The following is a 13,914-nucleotide window of genomic DNA, read 5'->3' on the forward strand; positions in this document are numbered from 1 at the left end:
GTTTAGACCTTTATTTAGTAGACCAGTAAATTTTCTAGAACAGTAAGAATACCTCCCTTTTGTAGCACAGAGTCATGTTTTAGCTACACCTTCCAAGACTTTTTGGAAGTCCATCTCTATCTCACTGAATGTAAGCCCAAACCTCTCGCTCTCTCTCTCTCTCTCTGTTGGGGAAAAATAATATTGTGTGTAAGTTTGGTCTGATTAAAGAGGCAATTGTGCCCCCACCCCCAAGAATTGAAGGTTTGACATTGTAGATCATAGAACCTTTATTATTTTTCCTCTTAATTCTTAGGAATGTACATAATGTCCGTGCTCCAGTTATGACACCATTTATAGACATTTAAAATGCATCTTCATTTATAAATATTTTACATTTGGTCCATAGAACAGATAATTTTACTAAATAACGCTGTAATTATTTTAAAACAGGCTCTGTATATAGTTTGAATATGTTTATATTACATATATTTTTTTATATAGAGATAGATTTACTTGGTGTTCTGAGAATAAATCCTTATTGCAAAAAAAAAAAAAGCATATATGATAATACAATATCTTTTTCCCCCCAGGGTAAATACTAAAAAAATGTTACACATATTCACAGTTCTCACAGTAATTGTACGACACGTGATAATATTGTGCTATATAAGTAGGTTTGGATGGAAATCAGTTAGGGGATTTCTTGCCAAACATCTCACTTAGATTTGCTTACAAACATGAAATACACTGCATTTGTCTTAAAAAGACTTGGTCTTAGTTTCACACTGAAGAACAAAGAGAAAGTTTGAAGTCTTCCTGCCCTTATTCTAAAGGGATGGGGGTGGGACCATGATACACAGTGAAGGGTTCCTTTCAGCCTAAACCCTATAATTGAACAATACATATGCAGGTTGATCATGGAGTCACCAGCTGGCATCTGGGATGCCCTTAGCAATGAGACTATTTTACAGATGATCTCAGGGACAGGTTTTAGATTTCCTACACGATGCCCAACAAGACCCTAACTACCACGCACGAGGATGAGTGTGTGTGTACAAATGCTTTGCGTTTTCTCTACAATAATGTGCTTAATATTCTGAGGGTAATACCTTATTGCAAGAACTGATATGCTGGTCACTGGTCACTTTCAGATGAGAATGACAAGAGATTAAAGAACCCACAGTCACAGTTATTTACCATAGTGATTAAGGATTAGTTGTAAAACACAGTTTGTGAGCTAACTAGCTAAGGAGCTACAGGGCACAACAGACCATTTGCTACTTGGGAACCCATCTTCCTGCCAGATGAGGAGCTGAGTCACTGGGGTCTGCAAGGAACTGTCTTCACCCGATGTGCCGACATGCCACCGCCACCACGGAGCCGATTCCGGAGCCGATTCCGGAGCCGATTCCGGAGCCGATTCCGGAAAGGAACAAAACCGACTTCCCGGGGAAGCAGCTTTCGTCTTGGAAGCACTTTGGAGGTGGGGGTGGGGGGCTGGATGAACACTAGCGCCTCAGTTGGTGGCTGGGTAGATTTTGGTGGCAGTGAGGGGACTCCCACTGAGGAGTTTCAGAGACGGCGGCGCGAGAGGGCCGCAGCTTTGAAGGGGGTGGTAGTGAGGGGGGAGATCGTTTTAAAAAGGTCTCTGGATCCATTTGGACGCAGGGGTCGGATCACTTGACCTCGATTTCCTGTTCTGTGCTCGCTAACTCTGGGCATCCTAACAGACACTGGGGCTTCGATGAGGGAACGTCCCCAGCGGGATCGTCGGTCTCCCGGAATGCTGATTAGAAATTTATTTGTGCTTGTGGCAGTTTCCAATGGGCAGGGCCTGGTGCAGTCAGAATGGCCTGGCGAGGAGGGGCAGGAAGGCCTCGCCACAGAGATGCTCTCAGCCGGTGGCAGGGAAGCAGGACCCTGTACAGACGGCTTGAGAAGCAGGCCGGGGGAATGCTGACTGAGGTCCTCGGGCTTGTTTTAAAGTCAGCTGCCTCGGGAAGGAGAAAACCAAAAAACGGAGAGAGCTCTGCTGGCTCCCTGCTACTTAAGAGCGAGCTCTCCCTAGAAACCTGTTATACAGAATGCCCTTTTCATGTGTACAGGGCAGCCTTCCGGCGGAAACGCACTCCTGCAGAGTCCAAGGTAACAGTCACGGGGTTTGGCAGTTAAGAGAACAGTCAGGGAAACGACTAAAAGCCAGGAGGGTGCAGCCTCACCGAGTCACACTCGCTGGCGGATAAAAGTGACCTACGCGGCAGTCACAAATGCCCACTGCTGGACGCTTACGGGGCCCGGATTAAAAAGGTCACCGGCCCGCAGGTACCGGAGCCGACGAGTATTTTTGCGCAAGGCAGGACCCAGCAGGGGTGAGACTGTCCCCCGCCTCCCCTCTCTGCGTGGTGATGGTGTCTGGACGCGCCACTCGAGGTAGGTTGAGATAGACGGTATCTTCAAACATCAAGTGGTGGTCCTGCTCAGCCAGGTGGGGGGTGAGGGTGTCGGGTCGGCGAGCCACCTCGCACCCCTAGATGTAGGCCTCTTTGCTGGCTGAGCCGCTGGCCTGGGGCTGCTCCGGACCGTTCTCCGGGCGGACGATGTCTTCGCTGGGCTGGATCATGACCTGAATGCGCTGGGGGCACCGGGGAGAATTCGGGCTGAGATGGAAGGAGACGGGTCTCTCTGTTCCCCCACCTTCTTTTCAAGTCTATTCTGTCTGCTCTGCCTTCAAACTGTGCCCAGACTCAGCCGTGTCTCACACCCTCCACACCCTCCACGCACACCTCCTCTCACTTGGGTTAGAGCAACAGCCCCCCACTGGCCCTCCACGTCCATCTTTGACCATCATCCCCTTCGTTCTATGCTCAGCACAGCGGCTGGGGGGCAGTCATGTTAGAGATCGCATCCCTCCTCAGGATGTAACAACGGCTCCCATTTCACCCAAGTCCTATTAAGGCCCCATATGATCTGGCCCCCGTCCTCTCCGACCGCCATGTCCTTCCTCATCCCCTCACTTACTTCACTCCAGCCGCCCTGGCCTCCTCACAGCTCCTCACACACACCACGCATGCACCTGCCTCGGGGCCTTTGCACGTGCTGCACCCGGTCTGGCACATTCTTCTTTTCAGATAGTGAACCACTCGATGTCTACCTCCTTAGGTCTTGGCTCAGTGTCCATCCCCTCAGTGAGGCCTTGCCCAGCACTCCTAAACTCCTTCCTACTTTGTGTTTCTCCATAGTTCTCCTCCCCATCTAACATGTTTTTATTTTGTTATTTGTTGATATTCCTCTCCTAGAATATGAGCTCCAAAAGGGTGGGATTTTCGCCTGCTTTGTTCAGTGCTGTGTCCCCAGTCCTGACCATAGTGTCTGGCATATAGTAGATGCTCGATACATATTCGCTGGATGTTTGGCTCTCCCACCACCTTCTCCACGCATATCCCGCAGTCCTGCCTTATCAGCTAACACGGCGTCTTCAGACGCGCCTGGCTGCCCTTTCCCACCACGGTGCCTTCGCACAGGCTGTGCTCTCCTCCACAAATGCAGACCTGGCTTCCTCTCGAGGCTCAGCGAGAACAATGGGAAATGAAAACACTGAACCTGGAGTTGGATAAAAGGGCTGCAGGCTCCAGCTCTGCAAGGAATGGGCAAGTGGTTTCCTCACGTGGCCTCAGTTTCTCCATCTGTGATTCAAGGAGGCTGCCCAGCAACTCCAGGGACTGCACACAACCCTCCACTCCCCTTCCCTGAGCTGCAGACCCGAGCCCCTCCTTCTGGCGAGGACATCTTGGTGGGAAACAAGGTTGAGAGCCACTGATTCGGATCTTCCCAGCTGTGGCCTCCATAATCTGATTCTCCACCCTTCCTCAGTGAATATCCTCAGCCTGCACTCACTCCATCCCTGTCTCTAGCACCTGGCTCCCTCCAGCACTGCCGTGTCTCACTCAAGAACTTGATACAACTTACCGAAGAGCTGGCATGGACCTAGCACACGCTCGTGAGCCCCTGCTAGGGAAGCACACCTTACAGGCTCTGCCTTCCCTTGAGGGTAAGGCCATGTTTTCTCTTTATCAAGCTCACAAACGAGGTCTCGAGGAAGCCCTCAACGCGTCTGATTCCACCCTTCATTTGCTCCGAACCCTCGATGGCTCCCCATTACCCTTAGGATAAAGTCTAAAGTTCTTGTTGTGATCTTCAAAGCCCTCCATGATCTGGCCAGACCATAAATTCCCATCCTCATCTCTGATACCCCCCTGCACCCCTCCTCACTCTACCCTCCAGCCACAGTGATAAGTGTATACCTGTGGGCCTTGCACATGCTCCCCCCACTCCCCCCCTCCCACCTCGACTTCTAGGAACATTCTTCTGCTTTTACTTTTAACTCTGGCTCATACTGAGCTTTCCCCTCTCTCAAGAAGCCCTCCCTAACCCTCCCCAATCCAGGTAGGGCTTACCCATCTCCCTGGTTTACCCTAATCATGGCTCCTCTAACACTCCATTGTCACTGGCTATTGATTTGTTTGTTAGACTGTGAGCTCCACAAGAGGAGGGGCTGTGCCCAGCACAGTGGGGGAAGGGGACCAAGGATGCAAAGGGTGAAGAGGAGGCTTACCTGCTTCAGGGAGCCCTTTAAGGTGAGGAACATGTAGACCATGTACCCAGGGATGAGGACCATGGAAGACAGAGCCATGAGCCAGCCCACGCCCTGGCCCCACTTGGGGAAAACATAGTTTCCCATGGTGAGAGGAGTCATCTGCACAGCACTGAAAAGGAACACACCCTGGGAGGGTGGGGGAGAGAGTGGGGGGCAGGTCACACATATTGGTCAGCCAAGGTCCCTCCTCAGATCCTGCAGCTGACAGGTCCACTCCCCCCACCACTACCTTGAGGCTGACCCTCACAGAGGCTCAACATCTTGGGAATCTGCACTCAAGGCCACTCCCAGTACAGGAGGAGCCTTTGTGCAAGACAAAAGAAGGTATCCCCTCTGGGAGCACCAATGGCCAAAGGAGCCATTTCCATGACAACCAACAGAAAAGGGCACCCCTCCCGGGAGAACCAATAGAAAAAGGCACACCCTCTGGAAGGACCAATAGGAAAAGGTGACTCCTCTCAGAGGACTGACAGAAAAAACATCCCTTTCTCCAACTTAACCAGCTTGGCAAGCAGAATAGTTGGGTGTCAGTCGCCATTCGCCACTGGCTGGGTGCCCTTGTTCAAGACACAACAGGTGTAGTGGCCCCAGCCCCCCACGACCAAGGACTTGGGGCATCCCCCTCCAAGGCCTGTTCATGCCTCACCTTCCCCTTGCAGAAGGGAATGGGAGGTGCTGAGAACGAGAAGTCTCCCTGTATGAATAGTTTGGGCTTCAGAATCAGGCTGACGTGGTTTGGGTGCAGCACCGACACAATGGGTGATGCTGGCTAGGGGAGCGCTGAGTCCTCAGCAAAGAGGGGGCACTAGTGGATGATGCACTATGTCTGGCATCATGCAGGGAACAAAACAGATGCTCAACAGATGGCAAGGAGTGGTCTTATTAGGGAACAGGGGTCTGGGGCCTCTTCCATCCACCTCTGCCTCCAGAAGTTCCTCTCTGGACCCGGGGCCTAGCTGTGCTCATCCTAGCAGGGCTGGTCAGGTGCTGTCCTTACCGCCACGATGATTGGGGTGAAGAAGGACCAGCAGAGTTTCCACCAGAGGCAGGGCTTGAAGCCAACCATCTCTTGGATGTTGTCATAGAATCGGTTGACACCTGTGACATTTGGAGCAAAAGCAGGACGGATGGGTGAGTTGTGGGCATTACAGGCTAAACTCAAGCTGTCCCTCTCTCACAGTGTGACCATACAGAAGTCACCCAACCTTTCTGGGCCTGTGTCCTCGTCCGTAACATGGGGCTAATGCTCTGAGGGGTGCTCATTATCTAGTAATTATTTAATAACCAAATCCCCACAGCAAGTACGTAGCGTGGGAAAGCAAATCACCTTAACGTGAAAATATCTACCAAAAACCGGATACGCTTACAAAACGTGTCCCCATCGCTCTTAATGTCCCCCCAGGCACCATCTGTCCCAGCCATTCCTGCAAAGCCTTCCTGAGCCAGGATGGTTTTCCCTGTTGATCTGATGCTATCAGCAACTGGTGAGAGATTGCAAAGAAGAACTGCGAATCCTGCAAAGACCCACAGATGTCATGAAGTAATGCTGGGCACTGCTCCAATTATAAACAAAGTCACTGACAAGGAGGATCTGATAGCACTAGGCCAGTTAGAGTTAAGGAAAGGAAAATGATGAGGAGGTGAGGTGGCAAGAAAGATACAATGATTATCAAGTACTAAGAGGGACCCTGGAGAACATTTCTCTCAAACACATCATCTTACTGTGATCATCGAAGAGTAGGGAAGGATATGCTTGGACTGCCATGCAGTTGGTCTGGAAACTTAGGCCACAAACCAACAAATAAAGTCATCATTTCCTTCATTCTTTGTTCTAAGATAGTGCATACTTTTAACTGTAGAATTTTTTTGTAGTCTTGATTTCCCTTTTCTAGATAAAATCTCAAACAAACCATTTCATCCCAAAATTGATGAAGAAATCGTGGTTCCCGTTTTAAATGAGTTTATTTAACTGTTCTTCTTAGGATATCTTCTAAACATGGGACCTCCTGTGGTAACACCATCGAGTTGTTGTGAGAACGAAATACATGCATGTATGGAAAGGGCCTGGTGTTCAGGTTGTATTGGTTGAAAGATAACTGGAGAAAGGAATGATGAATGAATGAATGAATGAATGACAGGGGGAAGAGGGCTGATGCTCACCGTAAAACCAGGAGATGGAGACACATTCAAAGAACACGAGGAACAGCAGGCTCATGCCACTGGCCGAGTAGTAATCAAAAAGCTTGAAGACATAAATGCCCCCCTGCAGGAGCAAAAACGGTGAGAGTGAGGCCACTTCCGCCAGGGACCCGTGCATTCCGTTCACAGTCAACCTGGGCTTTACAGTCTCATGAGGCCGGGGTTAGGCTAAACTGCAGCAAGGAGGGTGTGGGCGTTGATTCTCTGGGATTGGGCAGAAAACATGCAAATGTGGGGAGCATGGAGGGAAGTGCCCCATTTCCGGTAAGGCTGGAGGGCAGAAGAGGAGCCATCTGTCTACAATGTTGAGTCAGTCAAGTCCCTCCCCAGCTCAAAACCTTCCATGGCTTAAATAAGACAATAACATAGTTCATAAATCAGTAGAAAGATAGAAAATAAAATAATAAAATAAAATCCAATGCCTTCGCCTTCAAGGTCCTGCCTGACCTCTGGTTCTGCATCCCCCACTTAGCCCCTCACTCCCTCTGCCCCCACCACACCGTTCCTCACGTTCACCAAGCCCATTCCCACCTCAGGGCCTTTGCACCTGCTGTGACTTCTTCCCCTAGCTAGGTCTCCCCTGGCTGGATCTTCCTCTCATTGGAGTCTCAGTTCAACTACCACTTCCTTAGAGGGACTGCCCCTGACTACTCTGTTGAGGCAGCGTCTTTCCCATCCCTGCTGGTCATTCTCTGTTCCACTATCCTCTTTTCTTCATGGCATTTAATGATCTAATGTATATGTCAGTCTTATCCAAGAGAGCAGATACCGTCTGTCATGTTCACTCCTGAATCTCCAATGTCACACCAGGCCCGCAGTAGGTGTTCATCAATTATGAGAGAATGAATAAACACTAATTCTAAGTCTGAACTGTATTTGAACCCAGGGGTGGTTTTGTGGATCATAAATCAGACCCACAGGGCTGAGCTCATGGCTTTAGGGTCATTTGTATTTATTGTACAATTCATCAGTTATATATTTGTCTTCTGTGTAGACAGAGAGGGGGCTTGAACGCAGGGAGCCTTACTCATTAATATCCAAAGGGAAAAAAATAAAGTAGGAATGAAAGGGAAGGGCAGTGTCAACCTCAACTAACTCCATCTTGACTCTCCAGTTAAACTTTAAATCCTCACCCGAGGAAATTTTTATTGAATGCACATCGGAACTGGGGATCAAACCCACAACCTAGGTATGTGCCCTGACTGGGAATCAAACCTGCAACCTTTTGGTGTACGGGACAACACTCCAACCAGCTGAACCACCCAGCCAGGACTCTAGTTAATTTTTACGAGTCTTTTAAAACTCAGCCCCTGCATCCCCTTTTCCAGGAACAGTACCTGGTGCCCTAGGCCGGGTTAGGGGCTATATTCTCTAGCTCCGCCCATCATTTCTGCATCATTGTGTCTCCCATTAACTCAGGGGCCCCTTAAGGGAAGGGACCCCATCTTACTTCTTTTAGTGTGTGCTGGGCTTGGCATGGAGATGGTATTCAATGAACGGGGTTTGGGAGGTAAAGTGGGCTAAGACAAGGGTGGGGTGCAGAGGGTCTGGGAGTGGCTCTGGCACACAGTGGGTGCCAGGTGCTTACTGCCCTTACCTGAGTGATGTTAGAGAGGCCGATCAGGTAGGAGACCACGCAGACGGCAGCGATGAAGAGCTCCCTGCGGTTGCGGAGGAGTTTGGGGTACTCGTCCACCAGGGCGGTGATGAAGCCCTCCACCGTGCAGAACTTCAGGGGGAACAGGGGTCAGCCACCTCGGAGGACCCCAACCCCAACCCACCCACAGCCTGATTGGCGGGAGACCGGAGAGCCCAGCAGCATGGAGACAGCAGGGCCCGTCGAGCCCCGGAATCCAGGCCTGATCTGCCTCTGCCTCTGCCTCCCTTTGTGAACTCGGGGGAGTCCCTCACTCTGAGCATCAGCTTCCCCATCTCAAAAGTGGGGAAGGTGGCTGAGCTGTTCTCTGAAGTTTCATGTGGTGGACATTCTAGGGCACTGATACTCCAGGCCATCTTCTCAGGGGGCCTAGGGCAGTGGCCTCCTCTTTCTGCTTTCCTCCCAGATGGGCAAGGCTGGGCGAGGGGCTCCTCAAGGTGCCAGGGAGGACGTCCTCACCTGGCTGTCAATGCCCAGCATCAGCAGCATGGAGAAGAAGAGAATGGACCAGAGGGGAGAGATGGGCAGCTGGGTCACCGCCTCTGGGTAGGCCAGGAACGCCAGCCCGGGGCCTGTGGGGCAGAGGATAAAAAATATAAATAAAACGTAGCAAGAACCTGCAACGTATTCAGTACACACCCACTTTCTAAGGCTCATTTCATCTCCCAAGAAACCTTTTGAGTGAGGGTTGTCAGCCCCCTTTTCTACTTGAGGAAAAAGTGTGTGCTTGGTCGGGGAGGCCGTAGGGTTGGGTCCACAGTCAAGGGGACCAGTGGGATGAGAAGAGGAACTGCGCTGGCCTGGCCAGCAATGGGGACAGTGCAGGGGCAGAGAGGTGACCAGATGGAGAAACAGGAAGTAGAATGGGCAGGTCCTGGCACTGGCTGGTTTGCCTGTGGCAGTGACGGAAGGGTACAGAGTGTTGCTGGGGCTCTGTCCTGGGCACTGGCTGGCAGAACCCTTTGCTGTAATGGGGAGCACAGGGGAGCAGAAGGCTTGAGGAGGTCAGTGTGGGAAGGTTGTGTTTGAGTGTCTGGGTGGGGTGATATTCAAGCGATCGGGGAAAACCTTGGCAGGAAAAGAAAGCAGACTATAACCTCCCTGGGGTCTGGCTCTGGAAAGTGGGGTGGTGGCTGTGGGTTCCAGAGAAATGAGCTGGTAGGCTGCCCAAGTGGGGGAGATCAGGGCCTCAGGGGAGAACGTTCCTTTCAGCATAACCCACGATGGTTCCTTCCTGAGCCCCTGGGCCTCTGCTGTGCACACAGTGGGTCCTCATGTTTGCTGCTTTTCTGGCTGAGCAAGGAAGGGAGGGGTGCCTAGGTTTTTCCTTGGACCCGGTGCCTATCCGTGCAGAGAGAAGAAGGGGCACAGCCTACTTGATGAGGATGTTTTTGGAACTGGGACAAATGCACGGACTTGGGTGCTTTGTGTCATGGTGGTGAACATGTCTGAGTTGGACCAACGTTTATATCCTTGGGGCAAGAACGAGTCTTCTCCCCCCGGACGCCCAGGATTGGGCTAGATGTGCCAGTATGGCCAGGCTCTGCAATCAGCCAGGTCTGGGCTCACATCCAAAGTCCTACCACCTTCCCAGCTCCCCCGTGTCAGAAAGATCCAGGGATACAGTCCACATCAATGCTCAGGGCGCTGCCTGGCACACAGTGGCCTCTATGCCAGCGAGCGAAGGTGGTGATCTGATGACCGCAAACGCCAGCCCCTCCCTCTCCAGAGCCCCGGTCCTGTGTGGTGCTGACCTGAGGCCGCCACATCAGCAATGGACCTCTTGGTGACATGGGCCATGAAGCCCACGATGGAGAAGATGACAAATCCTGCGAACATGCTGGTGCACGAATTGATGCAGCAGACAATAATAGAGTCCCTGCGAGGGAAGGCACGGTCAGGGAGGGTGGGTGGGCAGGACGGTGAGCTAGTAGGCTGTGGCTAGCAAAGGGCAAGGGGGAGAGGGTGCCTGTCAGGGGGGCTAAAGGGTTGGTGGGTCCACATTCCCCCGCCCCCTCTGGGGAAGGAGTGGAACCAGAAGGAGTGGCCAGAGGGACTGGCTCTGAGAAAGACGGAGTTGACAGAGGGCTGTGGCCGGAGGAAGGTGCTCCTGTGCACGGGCACCTGTAGACGTTGTTGTGGAAACTGTTGTAGCTCCCAAGAGCGATCAAGGATCCTAGGCCCAGCCCGTAGGAGAAGAAAATCTGAGTGGCAGCATCCAGCCACACCTAGAGGCAGAATGAGAAAAAATAGTCAACATTTATAATCATAAAGCCGCCGTGCTGCAGGGCCACTTGCATGTGCTAACCAGCTCTACCCGGCAACAATCCCAGTTTACACAGGAGGGTCAGAGAGCAGCAATAACTTATCCTAGCGCCGGTCACCTGTGGCTCAGGACTCAGGCGTGCACTTCACCGAACTGGCGCCTTCTAGTACCTGGGGCCAGGAGGGCCGCTCACCTCAGAGTCCGACAGCTTGTGGAAGTTGGGTGTGATGTAGAAGAGGATGCCCTCCCCGGCCCCCGGCAGTGTCACTCCGCGGAAGAACAGGATGATCAGCATGATGTAGGGATATGTGGCTGAGAAGTAGACCACCTGGGCGGAAAGTGGGTGATATGGTCACCTTCCCCCCCCTTCCCCACTTCACCTACATCTGTACCTGCTGTGGCTCTGGGCTTGGCTCTAGCTCTCTTCCTCCAGGAAGCCTTCCTGGATTCCTAACATGCTCTGCTTGGCCACTTTTCTGCAGCTCCTCCTTGGAGTCTGAACCAACCAGCTCAGTGCCCGAATTTTCCCTTCCCCTGTCCCTCCCCTACTTTTTTGGTTTCTGTTTAAATTAAAGCAATACACGTGGTGACAGGAAAACTTTAAAAATCACATATGAACACACAGTCCCTTTCAACAGCCTCTAGAAGGTAAGTTACATGGAGGACAAGGCTTGTCTTGTTCACTTCTCTGTTTTCCCAGGGCCTAGAACAGTCCATGGTAGATAGTGGACACTCGATAAATGCCAGACAAATGCACCAATGCACGGGTGTTAATGCTTTACTGTTCCTCTTTGGAGACTTTCCTTTGCATATATGATCACATTTTCTTACAAAATGATGTACTTGCCTTTTCATGGAACATGCTTAAAATAAAATAAAAAAAAAAACAACACAGTACATACAGCTTTGTTTCTTGTTTTATTTACTAAAAATTGTTTTACTGTCTCAGAACAATGTGTTTTTTTAATTATACAAAATAGTCCCTCAGGAGGTTCCACCATCCGTTGAGGTCACTTCCAAGTTTATGTCAATCCTAAGTCTACTACATTGGGTACTCCTGAATATAAAACTTTGCCTACAAAATTAGGCAAATTATACTAAAAATTACTGCAACTTGTACTAAAAAATTATATTAGTCTTTGGAAAAATTTCTAGAAGTAGAATTACTGAGAAAAAAGGAATAAGTTTCTCAAAGGCTTTTAACCCATGTTACCTAATTACCTTCTAGAAATTGAATTTTGCCCAACATTACAGAGAGCACCTTTCCTGGGTATAATCATCTTAAAAATTACTTCTTGCCAAATTAATCATCAAAAAACGGAGATTACATTTCTTTGCTCAGTGGTGTGAGAGAGCAATTTTCAAGTTCAGTGACCTTTATATCTTAGCGTCATGCTCAGCATAAATTGCTCTGTGGGTTAGTTTCATCTCCCTGAGTTGACTCTGAGAGTCTTCAGGGTTAGGAAAGGCGGCCACAACCCCATCAAGATCACTGTACTTGATGCCCTGACCGGTTTGGCTCAGTGGATACAGCGTCGGGCTGTGGACTGAAGGGTCCCAGGTTCGATTCTGGTCAAGGGCATGTACCTTGGTTGCAGGCACATCCCCAGTAGGAGGTGTGCAGGAGGCAGCTGATCGATGTTTCTCTCTCATTGATGTTTCTAACTCTCTATCTCTCTTCCTCTCCCTTCCTCTCTGTAAAAAATCAATAAAATATATTTTAAAAAAAAACAGATCACTGTACTTGGAATTAGGAAAAGGGGAGTCAGGACTGCCTGTGTCACCTACAAGCTATGTGACGGTGGGTCAATTTCTTATCCTCCCTAAGCCTATCTGTTTTCTTGTCTGGAAAATGGGTACAATCAACCTTGCTAGTCAGAAAGTTTGGTTGCATGAGGACATACAACATGCTTAATATTTGCTGCTAGGTCTTGCAGTTCAATGTGTCTTCCATGTGCAGCATGGAGCTAGGTACACAGTCGGTGCTCAGTGAATGTTTACTGATGGAGTGGTTGGCTCACTCAAGAGATGCAATGAGGGAGGCCCTACCTCTGTCCCCAAGAAGTAGCCAGAGAACTCTAGATACCACCCAAAAATGATAATAATTGATGTCATGTATCGAATGCCTACTGTGTGCTAGGTATATGCTACATTACACACTGTGTGTAGATTACCTCCCTCAAGTCTTGGTAACAACCCTGTGGGGTGCCATTATTGTGACCACTTCACAGATGAGGAGACTAAGGCTCAGAGAAGTGAACTGACTTGCCCAAGAGCACATAGCTAGGCACCAGGGGTCTAGGCCACTATGTTCTTCTGCTTCTAAAAGTTGGGCCTGGAGACAACTGTAGCCTCCTCCTCTCGTGCAGCCTAGGGACAGAGCAGAGCTGCTTTGACACCAGCCTGGGATTTGAGTCCAAAAGTCCCACCAGACTAAATGGGGCGGTTTTTTCATCAGCTGTGCCCATTCCCAAGTGTAGAATTCACTGAGGTTCTGTTTTGCTCATTTAGCTTCTTAGGCAGCCTGAACCTCCCTGTCTCCAGCCTTAGTCAGTTCAAATCCTTTCTCTCCCTCACTTACTTTAATGACCTCAGACACTTGCTGAGTCCTTCAGGCCAAGACCAGTGAGACCTGGTCATCTTCTGTCCCTGGACTCATGGGGTGGGACTTAAAGCGGGTAAGAAGTAGGTTTGAGGCCAGTCTTCCTCCCCCCAGTTTGATTGGCAAGCTCCCCACCCATGTCCCCAGGTTGCGCAACCCAACTTGGCCTGGCTCTGACCTTGCCAATAATAAAAACAAAAACAATAACTCCCCTTGCCAGCTGCAGAGCCCCTTACAAAACCATGCACTCATTTGATCTGCATAACAAACCAACAGATAAGCATAGTATTAGCCCCATTTTTAGAGGAAGAAACTAAGTTTCAGAGGTGAAGTGACTTGCCCAAGGGCATAGGGCCAAGTCAATGGCCAAGTTGGGATCTGAACTCAGGTCTATTTAAATACAAGGCCTGAGTATTCAACTATCAATCAATCCATCTCCGTTGCTCTTCAAAGCTGGGATGTGGCGTTGTCACCCCCGGGACCATTGTTTAATGGTCCATGAGTAACATTTACCCTCTGTTTTGCAGTGGCTCTGCCAGGCCCAGGCTAATCTC

General features: G+C 50.2%; 1 protein-coding gene across 3 annotated transcripts in view; it reads right to left on the minus strand.

The window, feature by feature from the left end:
• Positions 1-251: 251 nt before the first annotated feature.
• SLC6A1 (solute carrier family 6 member 1) overlaps positions 252-13,914 on the minus strand; it is a 44,272-nt gene continuing 30,609 nt past the window's right edge. For all 3 annotated transcript variants that reach the window (XM_070433628.1, XM_070433629.1, XM_070433627.1), the window contains exons 8-16: positions 10,952-11,086; positions 10,617-10,720; positions 10,247-10,371; positions 8,952-9,064; positions 8,433-8,564; positions 6,797-6,899; positions 5,634-5,734; positions 4,595-4,762; positions 252-2,614 (exon numbers count right to left, since the gene is read on the minus strand). In XM_070433628.1, the coding sequence (XP_070289729.1) occupies positions 2,510-2,614; positions 4,595-4,762; positions 5,634-5,734; positions 6,797-6,899; positions 8,433-8,564; positions 8,952-9,064; positions 10,247-10,371; positions 10,617-10,720; positions 10,952-11,086 (1,086 nt within the window). In that variant the 3' untranslated portion in view covers positions 252-2,509. The remainder of the gene's footprint in view (positions 2,615-4,594; positions 4,763-5,633; positions 5,735-6,796; positions 6,900-8,432; positions 8,565-8,951; positions 9,065-10,246; positions 10,372-10,616; positions 10,721-10,951; positions 11,087-13,914) is intronic.

The sequence above is a fragment of the Myotis yumanensis genome, unplaced genomic scaffold, assembly GCF_028538775.1.
Source record: "Myotis yumanensis isolate MYYU_CA2020_CCGP unplaced genomic scaffold, mMyoYum1.0.hap1 SCAF_14, whole genome shotgun sequence".
NCBI lineage: Eukaryota > Metazoa > Chordata > Mammalia > Chiroptera > Vespertilionidae > Myotis > Myotis yumanensis.